This window comes from Schistocerca piceifrons, chromosome 2, assembly GCF_021461385.2.
Source record: "Schistocerca piceifrons isolate TAMUIC-IGC-003096 chromosome 2, iqSchPice1.1, whole genome shotgun sequence".
In the NCBI taxonomy this organism is placed as follows: Eukaryota; Metazoa; Arthropoda; class Insecta; order Orthoptera; family Acrididae; genus Schistocerca; species Schistocerca piceifrons.
In genome coordinates this window covers 936,218,637-936,238,602 of record NC_060139.1, presented here as the reverse complement: position 1 = coordinate 936,238,602, position 19,966 = coordinate 936,218,637, and the positions used below count along the sequence as shown (strand labels likewise).

Below are 19,966 nucleotides of genomic sequence, written 5' to 3'. Positions count from 1 at the left end.
ACGCCTACTGTTAACTCTATACGTCTAAGAAGCAAGGTTCAAGAGCGGGGCTAAAATCCAGATTGAAAGGTTGCCAGTGGTAAGCTCGCTGATAATATTCCTATCCTTAGTGAAAGTGAAGACGAATTATGGGACAAATTATACTATTGAATGGTCTAATGAGTGTAGAATATGGATTGAGAATAAACAGGAGAAAACGAAAGTATTGACGATTATCAGAAATGGGATTATTGCTAAACTTAACAACAACACTGTGGGAGACGAAGCAGACAAAGTGAAGGAATTCTGCTACCTTTGAAGCAAAATAACGTACGGTGGACGAAGCACGGAAGAGATAAAAAACAGGTTAACACAGGCAAAGAGGGCATTCATGGCCAAAGGAAGTCTACTGGTGTCAAACATCAGCCTTAACCTGAGGGAAAAAAATTCTCAGAATGTACGTTTGGAGCACATCATTGTGTGGAAATGATTCATGAATTGTGGGAGAACCGGAAAGGAAGTGAATCGAAGTGTCGGAGATGTGGTGCTGCGGAAGGATGTTGGAAATTTGGATTGATAAAATAAGAAAAGAAGACGTTCTCTACAGAATAGGCTAGGAGAGGAACGTGTGGAAAACATTGGAAAGGAGATGTGCCAGAATGTTAAGTTATCTGTTAAGACGTCAAGGAATAACTTCCATGGTACTTGAAGAAGCTGTAGAGAGTAAAAACTGTAGTGGCAGACAGCTGGGAATACCCTAGCAAATAACTGAGGAGTAGGTTGCCATTCTTACTCTGAAATGAAGAGGTCAGTACTGGAGAGGAATACGTAATGGGCCATACAAAGACTAATGACCCACGTTTGTACTTCTGAATATCACACACAAACAAAAATATAAAACATACAAATGGTTTTTGTGTGTCTCTCTTGGGAGTCTCCAGTATGCTTTGAAAACGAATCTGCCGATGTCACGTGTGAACGACTCGTCTAAAATTTTTAAAGTACAAGAATCGCGTGTAATAGGACTTTTTAATGTTTTACTAGTGGGAAAAGCATTTCTTTTTAATTACAAAACTGGCAGCTTGCAGTTATTCCAATAGCTGTATTTGCTCTCTGTGATGTGTAATATGGTACAGAATAATATTTTAAGTTACTGAAAGAAAGTGCATCGACATCTACTGAGCTACGAAAAAACGGGCTGCTGTATCACCCCTTTTGTGCACTCAGTTAAGCATTGGTATTTACGTTGCACTTTATAACTGTTACTATTTTGCTGACTCTGACAATGTTTAATTGCTGATTTGATCGTATGCAACCCAACGGAATATTGTTAATTTTAGGCATCTATTTTTCTCTTGGACCTCTCTCCAAAATGCGTTGCAAATATTAGGGCTTGACCTCCAATGACTTCGGTGCACAAAAAAGGATATTACACTCAATAAACACGTCACTGTCTACCTTGTAGCTTTATCTTCATTACAGTAGTGGACGGATTGTAGACTGATATAATCTTACCGTACAACAGTCCCTACGAAGATTTGTGGTCGCCAGCTCTCAGGGAGCAATTTACCTTTATTCTTTCAGAAGTTATTTAACTGCTACTGAAATGAATTTACGTTATGATAATTAATTTTCAATGTTCTACTTGTAGATAAGACGAAAGCAGCTGTGAGTTTATGACATAGCTCAGCGGCTACCATCTTTAAATTTTACAGTTACGTATTAATGAAAATGATATAACTCAAAATTAAGTGAAATAGCTCAAAATATGAAGCATTAACTGAATTAGTAACGCGACCAGTCAATTTAATGTGCACACAAATAAATTTAAAAACCGTCTTCTTCAAATACACTTACGACTATCTTTCATTATTGCGATTCCCAAATTATTGTATACGTTCTTTTGACCGGTTAGTTTTGCTCAGAATTATTTAAACAGAGTGAACAGGAAATTAGGACTCAGTTTGTGACTTTAGGATAATGAATTTAACAGATACTTTTAAATAATTGAAACTATTCAATAGCTGCAAATGAAGTTTGTGACTGTAATATTTTTACACCTCTGTTCACTCAGATTTAATAAAAAAGACTTGCCTTGTTTATTGTGGCTGTTGTGATGCGACAATGGTAAATTGCATAATGATAATTGGCAAGGCTCTTCATGTCTCCAGTGTGATGAAATTAATTTATTACTACCACGTTGCCTGTGGTAGCCATTTTTCTTAATGTTGCGTTGGCTCCAAATTCTATGTTAATGGTGGGTATTGTTACTTTCCAAAAATCGCAGTTTCTGGAGACGACCTTACGACAGAAATGTCGTCGCCACACCAACTTTCACTCGATTATGCATAGTTTTAGCACTCATAAAATATTAACATCGCCAGACATGACACATGTATGAACACACACCAGGCTGCCCTGCCTGTGACAATCGTCTTTCATTCCCTACTGTCCTCTCCGTGCCACTTTGCGCCAAGGTCAGCAAGAAAACCACATGTTGAAAACCTAAAGTGGATCCCTTACTTTCTTATTTGCTTTTTCAAAAGTATCATACATTTTTAAATACCCTATGCATATTACAGTCGTTATAATTATAAAAATCATTCATTATAATACTTCTGATTTCGTTAAACTATATTAATTACTCCATTTTCTAACCGATTATCAAAGGCGTTCAGCATAGTTAGAAAACATCCTTACAGTTCACATAGTTAAAAACGTTGATACTTCTTGTTTCGATTTTTATGGACATGGTTTAACCGAAAAAGCTTTAATAAATTTTTTGGCCTAATTTAAGCTCTTACGTTACAGTTTATAAGCCAAGGTACACATAATGCCTTTGTAATAAAAGAGGTGTTTCACGTTTATACTTCAGTAAAATCTTTGTCATTTTTTTAAAAGTCGTTTGGGCCATCTGTGGATCAAGTTGCTTGTGCTTTTGCTGTGCTGTTATCGTCTGCCACATTTGATGCTCTTGGTGAAGTTTAGTAGATGTCTCCTTGTTAGTACCTTGAGCTTTCGTGTTAGCCCAGTATTACTCCATTTTCCTGGTGCACTCTGTTTTGTGTTATTGGGACCATTTACTGGTCTTATGTAGGAGATGCTATGAAGGGCCTGGTTTCAATAGCAAACTGGTAGGCACTCCTGTTAGTTACTATGTCTTACCTAATATGAAGTTCTGCATGGTCTTTCTTATTTGCTTGATCCACAGGGATCCAATGGCTTTACCCCTGTTCGCTATTCTGAAGCTCTTATAGAACAGGTACCCTTAGAACGCTAGTTGTCTTCTTCTGGTGGTATCAGCGAGATTTCTTTGTGTTGGTTGAGTCCACGATATGGTTAGTACTATCGTTTCCCATCTGGTAGGATCCTTGATGACACAATCTTTCGCAGGAATTTCCTTTCTCGTAATTCAAGGATTCTTATTGGGATGTTCTTGGTTAGGAATAGACACACTGCTTCATAGACAACTGACAGCCTGACTGCTGTGTTATAGGGTCTTAGTTTGATTTTCATCGGTAGATGTTTTGAGGCGTACATTTTTTTCCAAGCACAGTATGCCCTGTCTACCTAGTATGTTTCTACTTTGTTAGAGAGCTACAGTTTCACTAAGATGATCTGAGATCCATTCTCCAAGGTACTTCATGGTTTTGACTCTCTTAATATGCTTTGTTAGTGAAATTAATTAGCTTAAAATTTGTTATCTAAAAAACTTGCAATTCAAAACTGTGTGACTTTTAAATTCTGATTTACAGTGTCACTCATTTATTATGATCTAGAATAGCCTTTGCTACCCTACTTTTGAACATGAACGTAAACTGTAAATGAAATTCACAGTTTATAATGCCAATTACTCTAAACTGAATCTCACTCTCGGTAAGTGAAACTGAATATAAAGAATGTCTACCAACAGTCCACGGAATGGCTTGCTTATCAAACAGTCACAATACACTGGTTAATTGTCGCGTTGAAACTGTGCCCTTTTAAAAAACGCATCTACTGAACTTAAGCCCTCGTAAGTTCAACACCATTTCTAAACTGTACATTTCAAGGCATTCGCTTCAGAACTGCTACAAATTCGTCGGCCAATAGACGGCGCCGCTCGAACTGTCAACACAACTGGAACTGCTAAGAGTATCCTACCCTCGTCTATAAATCTTTCATCATGTAGCTCTCATTCTTATCATCCTAGGGACGCCTTTAATATTGGTAACGAATTCAGTCTTTCCAGAGTTTGATGAATAGAACTGTTTTCTCTGTTGTTAAATATAGTTTCTGGAGTTCAATGAGAGCCTCTTGCACGTCATTTATTAGTAAAGCCAGGTCATCAGCAAAGACCAGGCATGGGATCCTTAGGTTATCTACTGTGATCCCCATCTTTAATCCGAAGCCCGCTGGATTGTTTTTTTTTCCTGAACACACTTGAACGACATACACGAAATACCGTCTCCTTGCCTCACACCTGTATTGATCAGGAACTCTCTGAGAGCTGTCTTCGAAAGTCTACACTGGATTTAATATTGCACATACTGAAAAATTAATTTTTTTCATTCCAGTTTCACATGTTTTGGCAGTTTTCTAATTTATAACGAACTTAGATTATGACAAAATTTTAAGCGACAGGCGAAAACTGAGTTCGGATAAGGATTCAGTGCCCAAAAAATTGTGGGGTTAAGATGCTACCTAGCAAAATATACTTTTTCATTGGCTTGTTTTATCGAAATCTTATTTTCATGATTTATGAAAAACCAAAGATACAGTGCAGGGTGTTAAATCACAGAACTCTTTGTTTTCTGGAAAGCTACGGTGTGCCTAATGCCCACGCAGCTCCTACGTATGTTAGTGGGCGCCGACGCTGCAGCCTGAACTGCTACATTGGCCCACTTAACGCACTAACAAGCAACAAAATGTTGATAACAAAAGGCCACACAATGCACGTTCCTCTCACCCTATCCCTCGCCCCTGAGACAACAGACACCTCGTGGCACGACCATAGTACACCGCTTGATAATTGCTAAGGAGCAGCGACATTGTTGGACAGGAATAATCACAGGCAGTGGTGGACGACGTTGAGACACACAATACATACGTAATAGTGGTCAGTGGTACATTTATAAAGAAAAAGGTTCAGATTTCACCTAATGTCTTATACAGGTCAGGCTCCGAACAAAACGTCAGCATCGGACTCCTCGGGCAGTAGGGCACATTTTGCCGTTATTCACGCTGGCTACCAAACAGTTCAGGACTTCTTGCGGGGTATTGTCCCACTCAAGGCAATTTTCAGTTCTTGCACGGTTAGATGAGAGGGTTTTTGGTTGAAAAACAAGTCTACCAAGAGCATCCCAGGCATGCACTATAGGCTTTATGTCCGGGAAGTATGCAGGCCATTCCATACTTTCAGTAGCTTCACTTTCCAATTCTCTGAGAGGTCCTGGATGGAAGGGCACTGTTACCCGTAAAGGTCGGAACCTATCACACCCCTAAACAAACGGATATGATCCAAAATAATCTCACTGTGCTGCAGCGGTACCACGCGCAAAGATATGCAACGCTGTTCAACCAAAACACCCTCTTCGCAACTTGTAGACATGTTAGCGCCGACGCTACTGTCAACATTGGCCCGCTTAACATACTGACAACCAACAACAACGTAATGCCTGTCCACATCATAACTCCTAGGCCACACAGAGGACGTTCATGAACATTTTGTGGTGTGTAACGTGCCCCCCGCCCCTCCTCTTTCTCTCTCTCTACACTAACTGGGACACTTGCCACAGTGAAGCGGGATTCGTCGGAGTCATTACTGTTCCCTGATTCCAACCAACATACTCCCTACATCCCTACACCAACGAACTCTTTACTGATGACGACTGGTTGAAGTGCGATGCATTTAACAAGCTTCTGAGCATTTAAACGCGGTGTAATGATACTAGCAGAAACAGGTGTACCCGCAGCGATTGCGAGGTCTGCAGCGATCTGCCTCGGAGTGAGATGTCCCTTCCTTTTCGCCACTTGGGCAACGTATTGACTCTCTTGCGATGTGCTAGTCCGTCTACAACCACTGGCATGTTTCCGGCGACCTTTTGTAATCGCGATATGACACTTTTGGACACACCCATTACCGTGGTCGCCCAACTGAACGTCCACGATCGTAAGCACTCAAATTTTGTCTTGCAGATATGTTGCTGTACCACACAGAATGTCGCACTAATCAGTTGACGACAACCTTTGTCATAAACCGTACCTCATGAATTGTCGAACGCGCTGGTTTCGCTGCAGTTAACACGTCCCGCCCCCTACATTTCCTTTTACTATTATTGGTCAGATGTTCCGAAGCATTTGTCGGTTGCTCGATAGCAATTGTCAGTTGTTCCTCAGCAAGTGTTAGTTGTTCCTTAGCAATTGCCAAGCAGTGTACTCACGGCTGCAATAGCTGCATGGAGAGAGTACAGCTTGAGCTTTGCTAATTGCCGACGCCTTTGGCCGTGTTGCAGGTGATAACCCCATTCCGGCGGTTGGTGCTGTGTGCAGAATCGCGGAAGGAGATGGAGGAGTGGATATCGGCGCTGAAAGCTTCCAGCAGTCGCGAGTACTACGAGGTGAGTGTGGTGCTGTAGGCCTTCAAATTTGCGCCGCGCAGACATATTGAATACGTATCCTAAAGAATGCAAGTTCTGCGTACTTCCTCTCCTTTGCGCCAGAAAACTTTAGTGGCCATTTTCAGGTTCCTTCCAGCGCAATAGATGCCCCGTTGTTACACAGGCTGCCTAAACTCGCGACCGCTACCGTGCTGATGAATGTTGCACGTAACAGAAGAAATATTTATACCCGCCTGTCTTAAAGCGCATACTACACTGACCAGTCACATTAATGTGACCACCTTTCAAAAGCCAGATTATGCGAGACGTGCAGGAAGAAAGATGCCCCGTTGTTACAATGGGTGCCTAAACTCGCGACCGCCACCCTGCTGATGAATGTTACATGCAACCGAAGAAAAATCTATACCCACCTGTGTGAAAGCGCATACTACACTGACCAGTCACATTAATGTGACCACCTATGAAATGCCTGATTATGCGAGACGTGCAGGAAGAAAGACGCCCCGTTGTTACAAGGGATGCCTAAACGCACAACTGCCACCCTGCTGATTAATGTTGCATGCAACCAAAGAAAAATCTACACCCACCTGTCTGAAAGCATATACTACACTGACCAGTCCATTAATGTGACCACCTTTCAAAAACCAGATTATGCGAGACGTGAGGGAAGAAAGATGCCCCGTTGTTACAAGGGGTGCCTTATCTCGCTACCGCCACTCTGCTGATGAATGTTGCACGCAACCGAAGAAAAATCTATACCCACCTGTGTGAAAGCACATATTACACTGACTAGTCACATTAATGTGACCACCTGTCAAAAGCCTGATTATGCTAGATGTGCAGGAAGAAAGACGCCCCATTGTTACAAGGGGTGCCTAAACTCACGACCGCCACCCTGCTGATGAATGTTGCATGCAACCGAAGAAAAATCTATACCCACTTGTCTGAAAGCGCATACTACACTGACTCCGGAGTAAGAGTGATTTCAGGTGTGCCGTAGGGGAGTGTCATAGGACCATTGCTATTCACAGTATACATAAATGACCTTGTGGATGATATCGGAAGTTCACTGAGGCTTTTTGCAGATGATGCTGTGGTGTATCGAGAGGTTGTAACAATGGAAAATTGTACTGAAATGCAGGAGGATCTGCAGCGAATTGATGCATGGTGCAGGGAATGGCAATTGAATCTCAATGTAGACAAGTGTAATGTGCTGCGAATACATAGAAAGATAGATCCCTTATCATTTAGCTACAAAATAGCAGGTCAGCAACTGGAAGCAGTTAATTCCATAAATTATCTGGAAGTATGCATTAGGAGTGATTTAAAATGGAATGATCATATAAAGTCGATCGTTGGTAAAGCAGATGCCAGACTGAGATTCATTGAAAGAATCCTAAGGAAATGCAATCCGAAAACAAAGGAAGTAGGTTACAGTATGCTTGTTCGCCCACTGCTTGAATACTGCTCGGCAGTGTGGGATCCGTACCAGATAGGGTTGATAGAAGAGATAGAGAAGATCCAACGGAGAGCAGCGCGCTTCGTTACAGGATCATTTAGTAATCGTGAAAGCGTTACGGAGATGATAGATAAACTCCAGTAGAAGACTCTGTAGGAGAGACGCTCAATAGCTCGGTACGGGCTTTTGTTAAAGTTTCAAGAACATACCTTCACTGAAGAGTCAAGCAGTATATTGCTCCCTCCTACGTATATCTCGCGAAGAGACCATGAGGATAAAATCAGAGAGATTAGAGGCCACACAGAAGCATACCGACAATCCTTATTTCCACGAATAATACGAGACTGGAATAGAAGGGAGAACCGATAGAGGTACCTAAGGTACCCTCCGCCACACACCGTCAGGTGGCTTGCTGAGTATGGATGTTGATGTAGATGTAGCAACCAGTCACATTAATGTGACCACCTGTCAAATACCTGATTATGTGAAATTTGCAGGAAGAAAGACGCCTCGTTGTTACAAGGGATGCCTAAACTCGCGACCGCCACCCTGCTGATGAATGTTGCACGCAACCGAAGAAAAAGCTATACCCGCCTGTGTGAAAGCGCATACTACACTGACCAGTCACATGAATGTGACCACCTGTCAAAAGCCTGATTATGTGAGACGTGCAGGAAGAGAGCCAGTGAGATTCTGAAAGGTACCAAGGGGCTGTGCAGCCGTGCCGACTACAGTGCCGCAGCCGCAGCCAGCTGCGCTAGGTATCTCGGTTGATGATCCATGGCACGAGCAGCCCAATCGAGCTGCTCCCAAATATTTTCGATTGGGCTTAAACCGGGTAATTTTGGTGGACAGGGGAATACGATAAATTCATCCTGCTGCATGTACAATGCCAACTGTATGACATGTTGCATTGTCCTGCTGGTAGATGCAATCGTGTCCGGAAAAAAGAACTGCATGAAAAGGTGGTAATGCTCCCCGAGGATAGATCTATACTTGTGCCGATCCATTGTGCCTTCCCGAATGACAAGATTACGCAGTTAATGACATGAAAACATTCTCCAGACCATAACGCACCCTCCTGCGGCTGTTGTGTTTGCTTTCAGATTCTTGACGCCGTAGATGCTGATGGCTATCTGTCCGATGAAGCATAAAGTCCGATTCTTCTGAAAGGACCACCTGTCGCCACTCACTGGACATCGAGTTACGCTACTGGTATGCAAATTCCAGCCTCCGTCGTAGATGAACAGCAGTCAGCAAGGGTGCGTGATCTAGGCGACTGCTATGTAGGACCATACGCAGCAACATTCACTCAACAGTTGATCAACAGTTGCGCGTTTATCTGCCCGTACACATCTCCCGAGCCGTTGTTCACCCTTGTTATCTGTGGGCTGTGGTGCACCACAGTCGCAATTTTACCATGCACGGTATACTTTAACCATTATGGCAGGCGAAAAGTTTCCAGGTTTGGCAGTTTCGGAAATACTTCCACCCTTGGTCCGAAAGACAGTTCTCACGTCCTTTTGGGCCTCAGATAAATCGCTCCGTCTCCGCATTACGGCAAAGACTGCACTGTTTTCCGCGTACCCCTCACACGCGTTACTTACTGTCCACTGCTAATCAGTCATGGATTGTGCGGCTGATCCCGGCGGAGGTTCGAGTCCTCTACATCTACATCCACATCTACATGATTACTCTGCAATTCACATGCAAGTGCTTGGCCGAGGGTTCATCGAACCACAATCATACTATCTCCCTACCATTCCACACCCGAACAGCGCGCGGGGAAAACGAACACCTAAACCTTTCTGTTCGAGCTCTAATTTCTCTTATTTTATTTTGATGATCATTCATACCTATGAAGGTTGGGCTCAACATAATACACTCCTGCAAATTGAAATAAGAACACCGTGAATTCATTGTCCCAGGAAGGGGAAACTTTATTGACACATTCCTGGGGTCAGATACATCACATGATCACACTGACAGAACCACAGGCACATAGACACAGGCAACAGAGCATGCACAATGTCGGCACTAGTACAGTGTATATCCACCTTTCGCAGCAATGCAGGCTGCTATTCTCCCATGGAGACGATCGTAGAGATGCTGGATGTAGTCCTGTGGAACGGCTTGCCATGCCATTTCCACCTGGCGCCTCAGTTGGACCAGCGTTCGTGCTGGACGTGCAGACCGCGTGAGACGACGCTTCATCCAGTCCCAAACATGCTCAATGGGGGACAGATCCGGAGATCTTGCTGGCCAGGGTAGTTGACTTACACCTTCTAGAGCACGTTGGGTGGCACGGGATACATGCGGACGTGCATTGTCCTGTTGGAACAGCAAGTTCCCTTGCCGGTCTAGGAATGGTAGAACGATGGGTTCGATGACGGTTTGGATGTACCGTGCACTATTCAGTGTCCCCTCGACGATCACCAGTGGTGTACGGCCTGTGTAGGAGATCGCTCCCCACACCATGATCCCGGGTGTTGGCCCTGTGTGCCTCGGTCGTATGCAGTCCTGATTGTGGCGCTCACCTGCACGGTGCCAAACACGCATACGACCATCATTGGCACCAAGGCAGAAGCGACTCTCATCGCTGAAGACGACACGTCTCCATTCGTCCCTCCATTCACGCCTGTCGCGACACCACTGGAGGCGGGCTGCACGATGTTGGGGCGTGAGCGGAAGACGGCCTAACGGTGTGCGGGACCGTAGCCCAGCTTCATGGAGACGGTTGCGAATGGTCCTCGCCGATACCCCAGGAGCAACAGTGTCCCTAATTTGCTGGGAAGTGGCGGTGCGGTCCCCTACGGCACTGCGTAGGATCCTACGGTCTTGGCGTGCATCCGTGCGTCGCTGCGGTCCGGTCCCAGGTCGACGGGCACGTGCACCTTCCGCCGACCACTGGCGACAACATCGATGTACTGTGGAGACCTCACGCCCCACGTGTTGAGCAATTCGGCGGTACGTCCACCCGGCCTCCCGCATGCCCACTATACGCCCTCGCTCAAAGTCCGTCAACTGCACATACGGTTCACGTCCACGCTGTCGCGGCATGCTACCAGTGTTAAAGACTGCGATGGAGCTCCGTATGCCACGGCAAACTGGCTGACACTGACGGCGGCGGTGCACAAATGCTGCGCAGCTAGCGCCATTCGACGGCCAACACCGCGGTTCCTGGTGTGTCCGCTGTGCCGTGCGTGTGATCATTGCTTGTACAGCCCTCTCGCAGTGTCCGGAGCAAGTATGGTGGGTCTGACACACCGGTGTCAATGTGTTCTTTTTTCCATTTCCAGGAGTGTATTTTCCCATTCGGGAGAGAAAGTTTCTGACTGAAATTTCGTAAATAGATCTCGCCGTGACGAAAAACGTCTTTGCTTTAATGACTTCCAGCCCAACTCGCGTATCATATCTGCCACACTCTCCCCCCTATTACGTGATAATACAAAACGAGCTGCTCTTTTTTGCACCCTTCCGATGTCCTCCGTCAATCCCACCTGGTAAGGATCCCACACCGCGCAGCAATATTCTAACAGAGGACGAACGAGTGTAGTGTAAGCTGTCTCTTTAGTGGACTTGTTACATCCTCTAAGTGTCCTGCCAATGAAACGCAACCTTCGGCTCGCCTTCCTCACAATATTATCTATGTGGTCTTTCCAACTGAAGTTGTTCGTAATTTTTACACCCAGGTACTTAGTTGAATTGACAGCCTTGAGAATTGTACTATTTATCGAGTAATTGAATTCCAACGGATTTCTTTTCGAACTCATGTGGATCACCTCACACTTTTCGTTATTTAGCGTCAACTGCCACCTGCCACACCATACAGCAATCTTTTCAAAATCGCTTTGCAACTGATACTGGTCTTCGGATGACCTTACTAGACGGTAATTACAGCATCATCTGCGAACAACCTAAGAGAACTGCTCAGGTTGTCACTCAGGTCATTTATATAGATCACGAACAGCAGAGGTCCCAGGACGCTTCCCTGGGGAACACCTGATATCACTTCAGTTTTACTCGATGATTTGCCGTCTATTACTACGAACTGCGACCTTCCTGGCAGGAAATCACGAATCCAGTCGCACAACTGAGACGGTACCCCATAGGCCCGCAGCTTGATTAGAATCGCTTGTGAGCAACGGCGTCAAAAGCTTCCCGGAAATCTAGAAATACGGAATCAACTTGAGATCCCCTGTCGATAGCGGCCATTACTTCGTGCGAATAAAGAGCTAGCTGCGTTGCACAAGAACGATGTTTTCTGAAACCATGCTGATTACGTATCAATAGATCGTTCCCATCGAGGTAATTCATAATGTTTGAATACAGTATATGCTCCAAAACCCTACTGCAAACCGACGTCAATGATATAGATCTGTAGTTCGATGGATTACTCCTACTATCCTTCTTAAACATTGGTGCGACCTGCGCAATTTTCCAATCTGTAAGTACAGATCTATCGGTGAGCGAGCGGTTGTATATGATTGCTAAGTAGGGAGCTATTGTATCAGCGTAATCTGAAAGGAACCTAATCGGTATACAATCTGGACCTGAAGACTTGCCCGTATCAAGCGATGTGAGTTGCTTCGCAACCCCTAAGGTATCTACTTCTAAGAAACTCATGCTAGCAGCTGTTGTGTTTCAAATTCTGGAATATTCCATTCGTCTTCCCTGGTGAAGGAATTTCGGAAAACTGCGTTCAATAACCCCGCTTTAGCGGCACAGTCGTCGGTAACAGTACCATCGGCACTGCGCAGCGAAGGTATTGACTGCGTCTTGCCGCTTGTGTACATTACATACGACCAGAATTTCTTCGGATTTTCTACCAAATTTCGAGACAATGTTTCATTGTGGAACCTATTAAAGGCATCTCACATTGAAGTCCGTGCCAAATTTCGCGCGTCTGTAAATTTGAGCCAATCTTCGGGATTTCGCGTTCTTCTGAACTTTGCATGCTTTTTCCAATGCCTCTGCAACAGCGTTAGGACCTGTTTTGTGTACCATGAGAGATCAGTTCCATCTCTTACCGATTTATGAGGTATGAATCTCTCAATTGCTGTTTCTACTATATCTTTGAATTTGAGCCACATCTCGTCTACATTTGCATAGTCAGTTCGGAAGGAATGGAGATTGTCTCTTAGTAAGGCTTCTAGTCACACTTTATCCACTTTTTTAAGTAAAATTATTTTGCGTTTGTTTCTGGTGGATTTGGAAGAAACAGTATTGAGCCTAGCTACAACGACGTTGTGATCACTAATCCCTGTATCAGTCATGATACTTTCTATTAGCTCTGGATTGTTTGTGGCTAAGAGGTCAAGTGTGTTGTCGCAACCATTTACAATTCGCATGGGTTCGTGGACTAACTGCTCGAAATAATTTTCGGAGAAAGCATGTAGGACAACCTCGGACGATGTTTTCTGCCTACCACCGGTTTTGAACAAATATTTTTGCCAACATATCGAGGGAAGGTTGAAGTCCCCACCAACTATAATCGTATGAGTGGGGTATTTATTTGTTACGAGACTCAAATTTTCTCTGAACTGTTCAGCAACTATATCATCGGAGTCTGAGTGTCGGTAGAAGGAGCCAATTATTAACTTGGTTCGGCTGTTAAGTATAACCTGCACCCATACCAATTCGCACGGAGTATCTACTTCGATTTCACTACAAGATAAACCACTACTGACAGACACAAACACTCCACCACCAATTCTGCCTTATCTATCTTTCCTTAACACCGTCTGACTGAGACTTCGTAAAAATTTCTGCATAACTTATTTCAGGCTTTAGCCAGCTTTCTGTACCTATAACGATTTCAGCTTCTGTGCTTTCTATTAGCGCTTGAAGCTCAGGGACTTTCCCAGCACAACTACAACAATTTACAACTACAATTCCGACTGTTCCTTGATCAAGCACGTCCTGCATTTGCCATGCACCCTTTGAGATTGCAGCCCACCCCGTACTTTCCCGAGGCCTTCTAACCTAAAAAACCGCCCAGTCCATGCCACACAGCCTCCGCTACCCGTGTAGTCGCCAGCTGAGTGTAGTGAACTCCTGACCTATTCAGCGGAACCCGAAACCCCACCACCCTATGGCGTAATTCAAGGAATCTGCAGCCAACACGGTCGCAAAACCGTCTGAGCCTCTGATTCAGACCCTCCACCTGGCTCTGCACCAAAGGTCCGCAGTCGGTTCTGTCAACGATGCTGCAGATGGTGAGCTCTGCCTTCATCTCGTACGCAAGACCGGCAGCCTTCACCAAATCAGATAGCCGCTGGAATCCAGAGAGAATTTCCTCAGATCCAAAGCGACACACGTCATTAGTGCCGACATGTGCCACCACCTGCAGCTGGCTGCACCCTGTGCTCTTCATGGCATCCGGAAGGACCCTTTCCACATCAGGAATGACTCCACCCGGAATGCACACGGAGTGCAGACTGGATTTCTTCCCCTCCTTAGCCGCCATATCCCTAAGGGGCTCCATTACGCGCCTAACATTGGAGCTCCCAACTACCAATAATCCCACCCTCTGTGATTGCCCAGACCTTGAAGGCTGAGAATCACCCTCTGAAACAGGGCAGGCAGCTGCATCTGGCTCAGCCAGAGACAGTACCTGAAACCTGTTTGTCAGACGCATCGGGGAGGCTTTCTGATCAGCCTCTGGGGACGTCTTTTGCTGCCTGCCACTCCTTGGAACGACCTCCCAATCAACCACAGGCGAGGGCTCAGCCCCACTGCGGGCAGCAACCGGGGCAACCACAGCAGCAGACCAATCTGGGGACAGACGGGACGAGGTTGACATGCCCATGATACCCAAGTCCGGCTCCCCACAGTGGTGCCCATTGGCAACAGCCTCAAGATGCGCATCCGAAGTCAGCGCCGCCTGCAGCTGTGAGCGAAGGGACCAACCGACACTGGCCGTTCAAAACAAAAACAGAAGACAGACGACTACGCGAATTTACACTATTCAGGTACTAAAACGCGATGCTACAACTCTCAAATACTATAATACGCCCGAAATTTATGAATTAAACAATGCAAGTACCCAAAAACACGCAGAGAAATTAAGAATTAAACTATGTAACAAATAAGTGAGCTGGGAGTATACGACTTTCTGTTGGCAGCTGCTTATCCAACGGCGGCAGGGAGCACACTCAGGCATGGGTGCGTGTGTTTGTCATTAGGATAATGCAGGTTAAGTAGTGTGTAAGCTTAGGGACTGATGACCTTAGCAGTTAAGTCCCATAAGATTTCTCACACATTTGAACATTTGAACTGCTAATCCTACAATCTGCCGTCTGTGAGTGGTTATTGCGTGTTGACGTCGAACTCCGGTGGTCATATTAATGTGACTGGTCCGTGAATTATTGATGACAAGTGCAGACTATTATGACTGCATGTAAATACTTACTAACATTTCTTCTTTTTTTTGTCAATACTACCTCCTCTCAAAATATGGAAAACAAATAGCTTCATATAATGGATTGTGAACAAATAATCATAGCTCTTAAAGTATATATCTTAGAGCCCATGTGCACTAGAGCTTTTGCTTTGGAATGATCGTTCCTGTCTTACCCCTGAGTACTAAGTATCCTTTCTGGATCGCCGTGTATTTTATGAAATGCATGACACGCAGCTGTCTATACGTCCCTTATTATCACAACCAGTTTCGATTTATAGCCATCATCACAGTATCGGTGTACAGCATGCATGAAACAACCAGAAATGCATAGAGTACAATCAGTCATACATGAGCTGGTATAACCTAGTTCTTACAATCGTATGTTATTTACGTATCTTTTCACGTCACGTCAGTATGGCAGTACAGGGTTATTACAAATGATTGAAGCGATTTCACAGCTCTGCAATAACTTTATTATTTGAGATATTTTCACAATGCTTTGCACACACATACAAAAACTCAAAACGTTTTTTTACGCATTCACAAATGTTCGATATGTGCCCCTTTAGTGATTCGACAGACATCAAGCCGAAAATCAAGTCCCTCCCACACTCGGCGCAGCATGTCCCCATCAATGAGTTCGAAAGCATCGTTGATGCAAGCTCGCAGTTCTGGCACGTTTCTTGATAGAGGACGTTTAAACACTGAATCTTTCACATAACCCCACAGAAAGAAATCGCATGGGGTTAAGTCGGGAGAGCGTGGAGGCCATGACATGAATTGCTGATCATGATCTCCACCACGAACCGATCCATCGGTTTTCCAATCTCCTGTTTAAGAAATGCCGAACATCATGATGGAAGTGCAGTGCAGCACCATCCTGTTGAAAGATGAAGTCGGCGCTGTCGGTCTCCAGTTGTGGCATGAGCCAATTTTCCAGCATGTCCAGATACACGTGTCCTGTAACGTTTTTTTCACAGAAGAAAAAGGGGCCGTAAACTTTAAACCGTGAGATTGCACAAAACATGTTAACTTTTGGTGAATTGCGAATTTGCTGCACGAATGCGTGAGGATTCTCTACCGCCCAGATTCGCACATTGTGTCTGTTCACTTCACCATTAAGAAAAAATGTTGCTTCATCACTGAAGACAAGTTTCGCACTGAACGCATCCTCTTCCATGAGCTGTTGCAACCGCGCCGAAAATTCAAAGCGTTTGACTTTGTCATCGGGTGTCAGGGCTTGTAGCAATTGTAAACGGTGAGGCTTCTGCTTTAGCCTTTTCCGTAAGATTTTCCAAACCGTCGGCTGTGATACGTTTAGCTCCCTGCTTGCTTTATTCGTCCACTTCCGCGGGCTACGCGTGAAACTTGCCCGCACGCGTTCAACCGTTTCTTCGCTCACTGCAGGCCGACCCGTTGATTTCCCCTTACAGAGGCATCCAGAATCTTTAAACTGCGCATACCATCGCCGAATGGAGCTAGCAGTTGATGGATCTCTGTTGAACTTCGTCCTGGAGTGTCGTTGCACTGTTATGACTGACTGATGTGAGTGCATTTCAAGCACGACATACGCTTTCTCGGCTCCTGTCGCCATTTTGTCTCACTGCGCTCTCGAGCGCTCTGGCGGCAGAAACCTGAAATGCGGCTTCAGCCGAACAAAACTTTATGAGTTTTTCCACGTATCTGTAGTGTTTCGTGACCATATGTCAATGAATGGAGCTACAGTGAATTTATGAAATCGCTTCAATCATTTGAAATAGCCCTGTATATTAATATAGCCCCATCATAACTGCTAAACATCAAACTGGCCATACCGGACGACATCATTTGAAAAGAGGAAAAATCGCCACTCTTAGGTCAGACACGGGGACCACTCAGCTAAGGGGGCGAATGCTCGGTACCTACCCTAACGGCAAGAAAATCGCAATACTGAGGGGGTGTCTTACGATGCGAATGAAAGTTGGTAGGCGTGTTTCTACATGTCTATTCAAATTTCACGCCGGTCACTTATGAGTGGCGCTAGTAGAGCCACTGTGAGGACGCAAATCCGGTTAGCATTAAATACACGCGTTAGTTACCCTCTAGAGTGGCCGTGGTGAGTTGATGTTGGCCAAGAATGCCTTTAGGGCCACAAAGACACCGTCATCAATATCTCACCGAGTTTGAACGAGGTCGTGTTATTCGGCTACGAGAAGATGCATATACTTTCTGCTATATTGCAGAAAGACTTGGCAGGAATGTAGCCACCGTACATGATTGCTGGCAGCGCTTGTCACAAGAATGTACCTTCGCAAGAAGACTGAGATCGGGGCAGCCATGTGACGCTAATGACAGAAAAGACCATTGTTTTCGGTGTATGGCTCTGGCGCATCGTACTGCAACTGCAGCAGCAATTTGAGCAGCAGTTGGCACCACAATGACACACCGAGCTGTTACAAATCTGTTAAGTCAAGGACAGCTCCGAGCCAGACGGCCTGTAGCGTGCATTCCACTAACCCAAAACACCGCCATTTGTGACGTCAGTGGTGCCAAGTGAGACCTCACTGGAGGGTAGGGTAGAGATCTGCTTCGAAGCCACTGATGGCCGTGTTTTGGTTAGAAGGAGGCCTGTTGTGCGCCTGCAGGGCACCTGCCTGTGTACTAGACGCACTCAAACTGCACCTAAAGTTATGTTCTGGAGTGCGATATCGTATGACAGCGGGAGCACTCTCGTGGTTCGCACCCTGAATGCAGATTTGTACTCTCGACCTGCTGTGTCGCCGTTCATGAATACATTCCAGGGCGTGTTTTCCAACAGGATACCGCTCGCCCACATACCACTGTTGAAACCCAACAAGCTCTACTGAATGTCGACTTGTTGCCATGGCCTGCTCGACCACGAGATCTGTCTCCAATCGTGCACATACGGAACATCGTCGGACGGCAACTCCAGCGCGATCCACATAGCATTAATCGTCCTTGTATAGACCGACCAAGTGCAACAGGCGTAGAACTCCATTCCATAAACTAACATCCGGAACTTGTAAAACACAGTGCATGCACGTCTGCATGCTTGCATTCAACATTCCAGCGGTTCCACCTGTTATTAATATACCAGCATTTCGCATTTGCAATGGCTTGTCTAGCGCTTGCATTAACCTGGTATCTTCCAGTGTTAAATAGCTTAAACATCTTAGCTCGGCGAATGTACTCCCAAAATTGCAATATCCGGTATTAATTACTTTTCGGTGTTGCGATTTTTTTCGTAAGTGTATACACACTGAAGTGCCAAAGAGACTGGTACACCAGCCTAATATCGTGTAGGGGCCCCGCAAGCACGCAGAAGTGCCGCAACACAACGTGGCATGGACTCGGCTAATGTCTGAAGTAGTGCTGGAGGGAACTGACACCATGAATCCTGCAGGGCTTTCCATAAATCCGTAAGAGTACGAAGGGATGGAGATCTCTCCTGAACAGCACGTTGCAAGGCTTCACAGATATGCTAAATAACATTCATGTCTGGGGGGTTTGGTGGCCAGCGGAAGTGTTTAAATTCATAAGAGTGTTCCTGCAGTTACTCTGTAGCAATTCTGGACGTGTGGTGTGTCGCATTGTCCTGCTGGAATTGCCCAAATCTGTCGGAATACACGATGGGCATGAATGGATGCAGATGATCAAAGAGGATGCTTACGTACGTGTCACCTGTTAGAGTCGTATCTAGACGTATCAGGGGACCCATATCACTCCAACTGCACACGCGACACATCATTACAGAGCTGACGTGCAGCGTTCATGGATTCATGAAGTTGTCTCCATACCTGTACACGTCCATCCGCTCGATACAATGTGAAACAATTCTCGTCCGATTAGGCAACATGTGTCCAGTCATCGACAGCCCAATGTCGGTGTTGGCGGGCCCAAGCAAGGCGTAGAGCTTTGTGTCGTGCAGTCATCGAGGGTACACAAGTAGGAATTCGGCTCCGAAAGCCCATATCGATGATGCTTCATTGAATGGTTCGCACGCTGATACTTGTTGATGACCCAGCATTGAAATTTGCAGCAATTTACGGAAGGGTTGCACTTCTGTCACGTTGAACGATTCTCTGCAGATGTCGTTGGTCCGTTCTCGCAGGATCTTTTTCCCGGCCAGCGATATCCGAGAGTTGATTCCCGATATTCACAGTGCACTCGTGAAATGGCCTTATGGGAAAATCCCCACGTCATCGTTACTTTGGAGATGTTGTGCCCCATCGCTCGTGCGCCGACTGTAACACCACGTTCAAAGTCACTTAAATTTTCATTACCTGCCACTGTAGCAGCAGTAACCGATGTAACAACTGCGCCAGATACTTGTCTTATACAGGGTGTTACAAAAAGTTACAGCCAATCTTTCAGGAAACATTCCTCACACACAAATAAAGAAAAGATGTTATGTGGACATGTGTCCCAAAACGCTTAATTTCCATGTTAGAGCTCATTTTAGTTTCGTCAGTATGTACTGTACTTCCTCGATTCACCGCCAGTTGGCTCAGTTGAAGGAACGTA

At 45.2% G+C, this 19,966-nt stretch overlaps 1 protein-coding gene across 1 annotated transcript in view; it reads left to right on the top strand.

Annotated features, from left to right (window-relative positions):
• The window catches only part of LOC124777768 (diacylglycerol kinase eta), a 583,415-nt gene that overhangs the window by 155,542 nt on the left and 407,907 nt on the right, over positions 1-19,966 (top strand). Inside the window, exon 2 of the mRNA XM_047253274.1 lies at positions 6,474-6,578. Coding sequence (XP_047109230.1) covers positions 6,525-6,578 — 54 coding nt within the window. The 5' untranslated portion in view covers positions 6,474-6,524. The remainder of the gene's footprint in view (positions 1-6,473; positions 6,579-19,966) is intronic.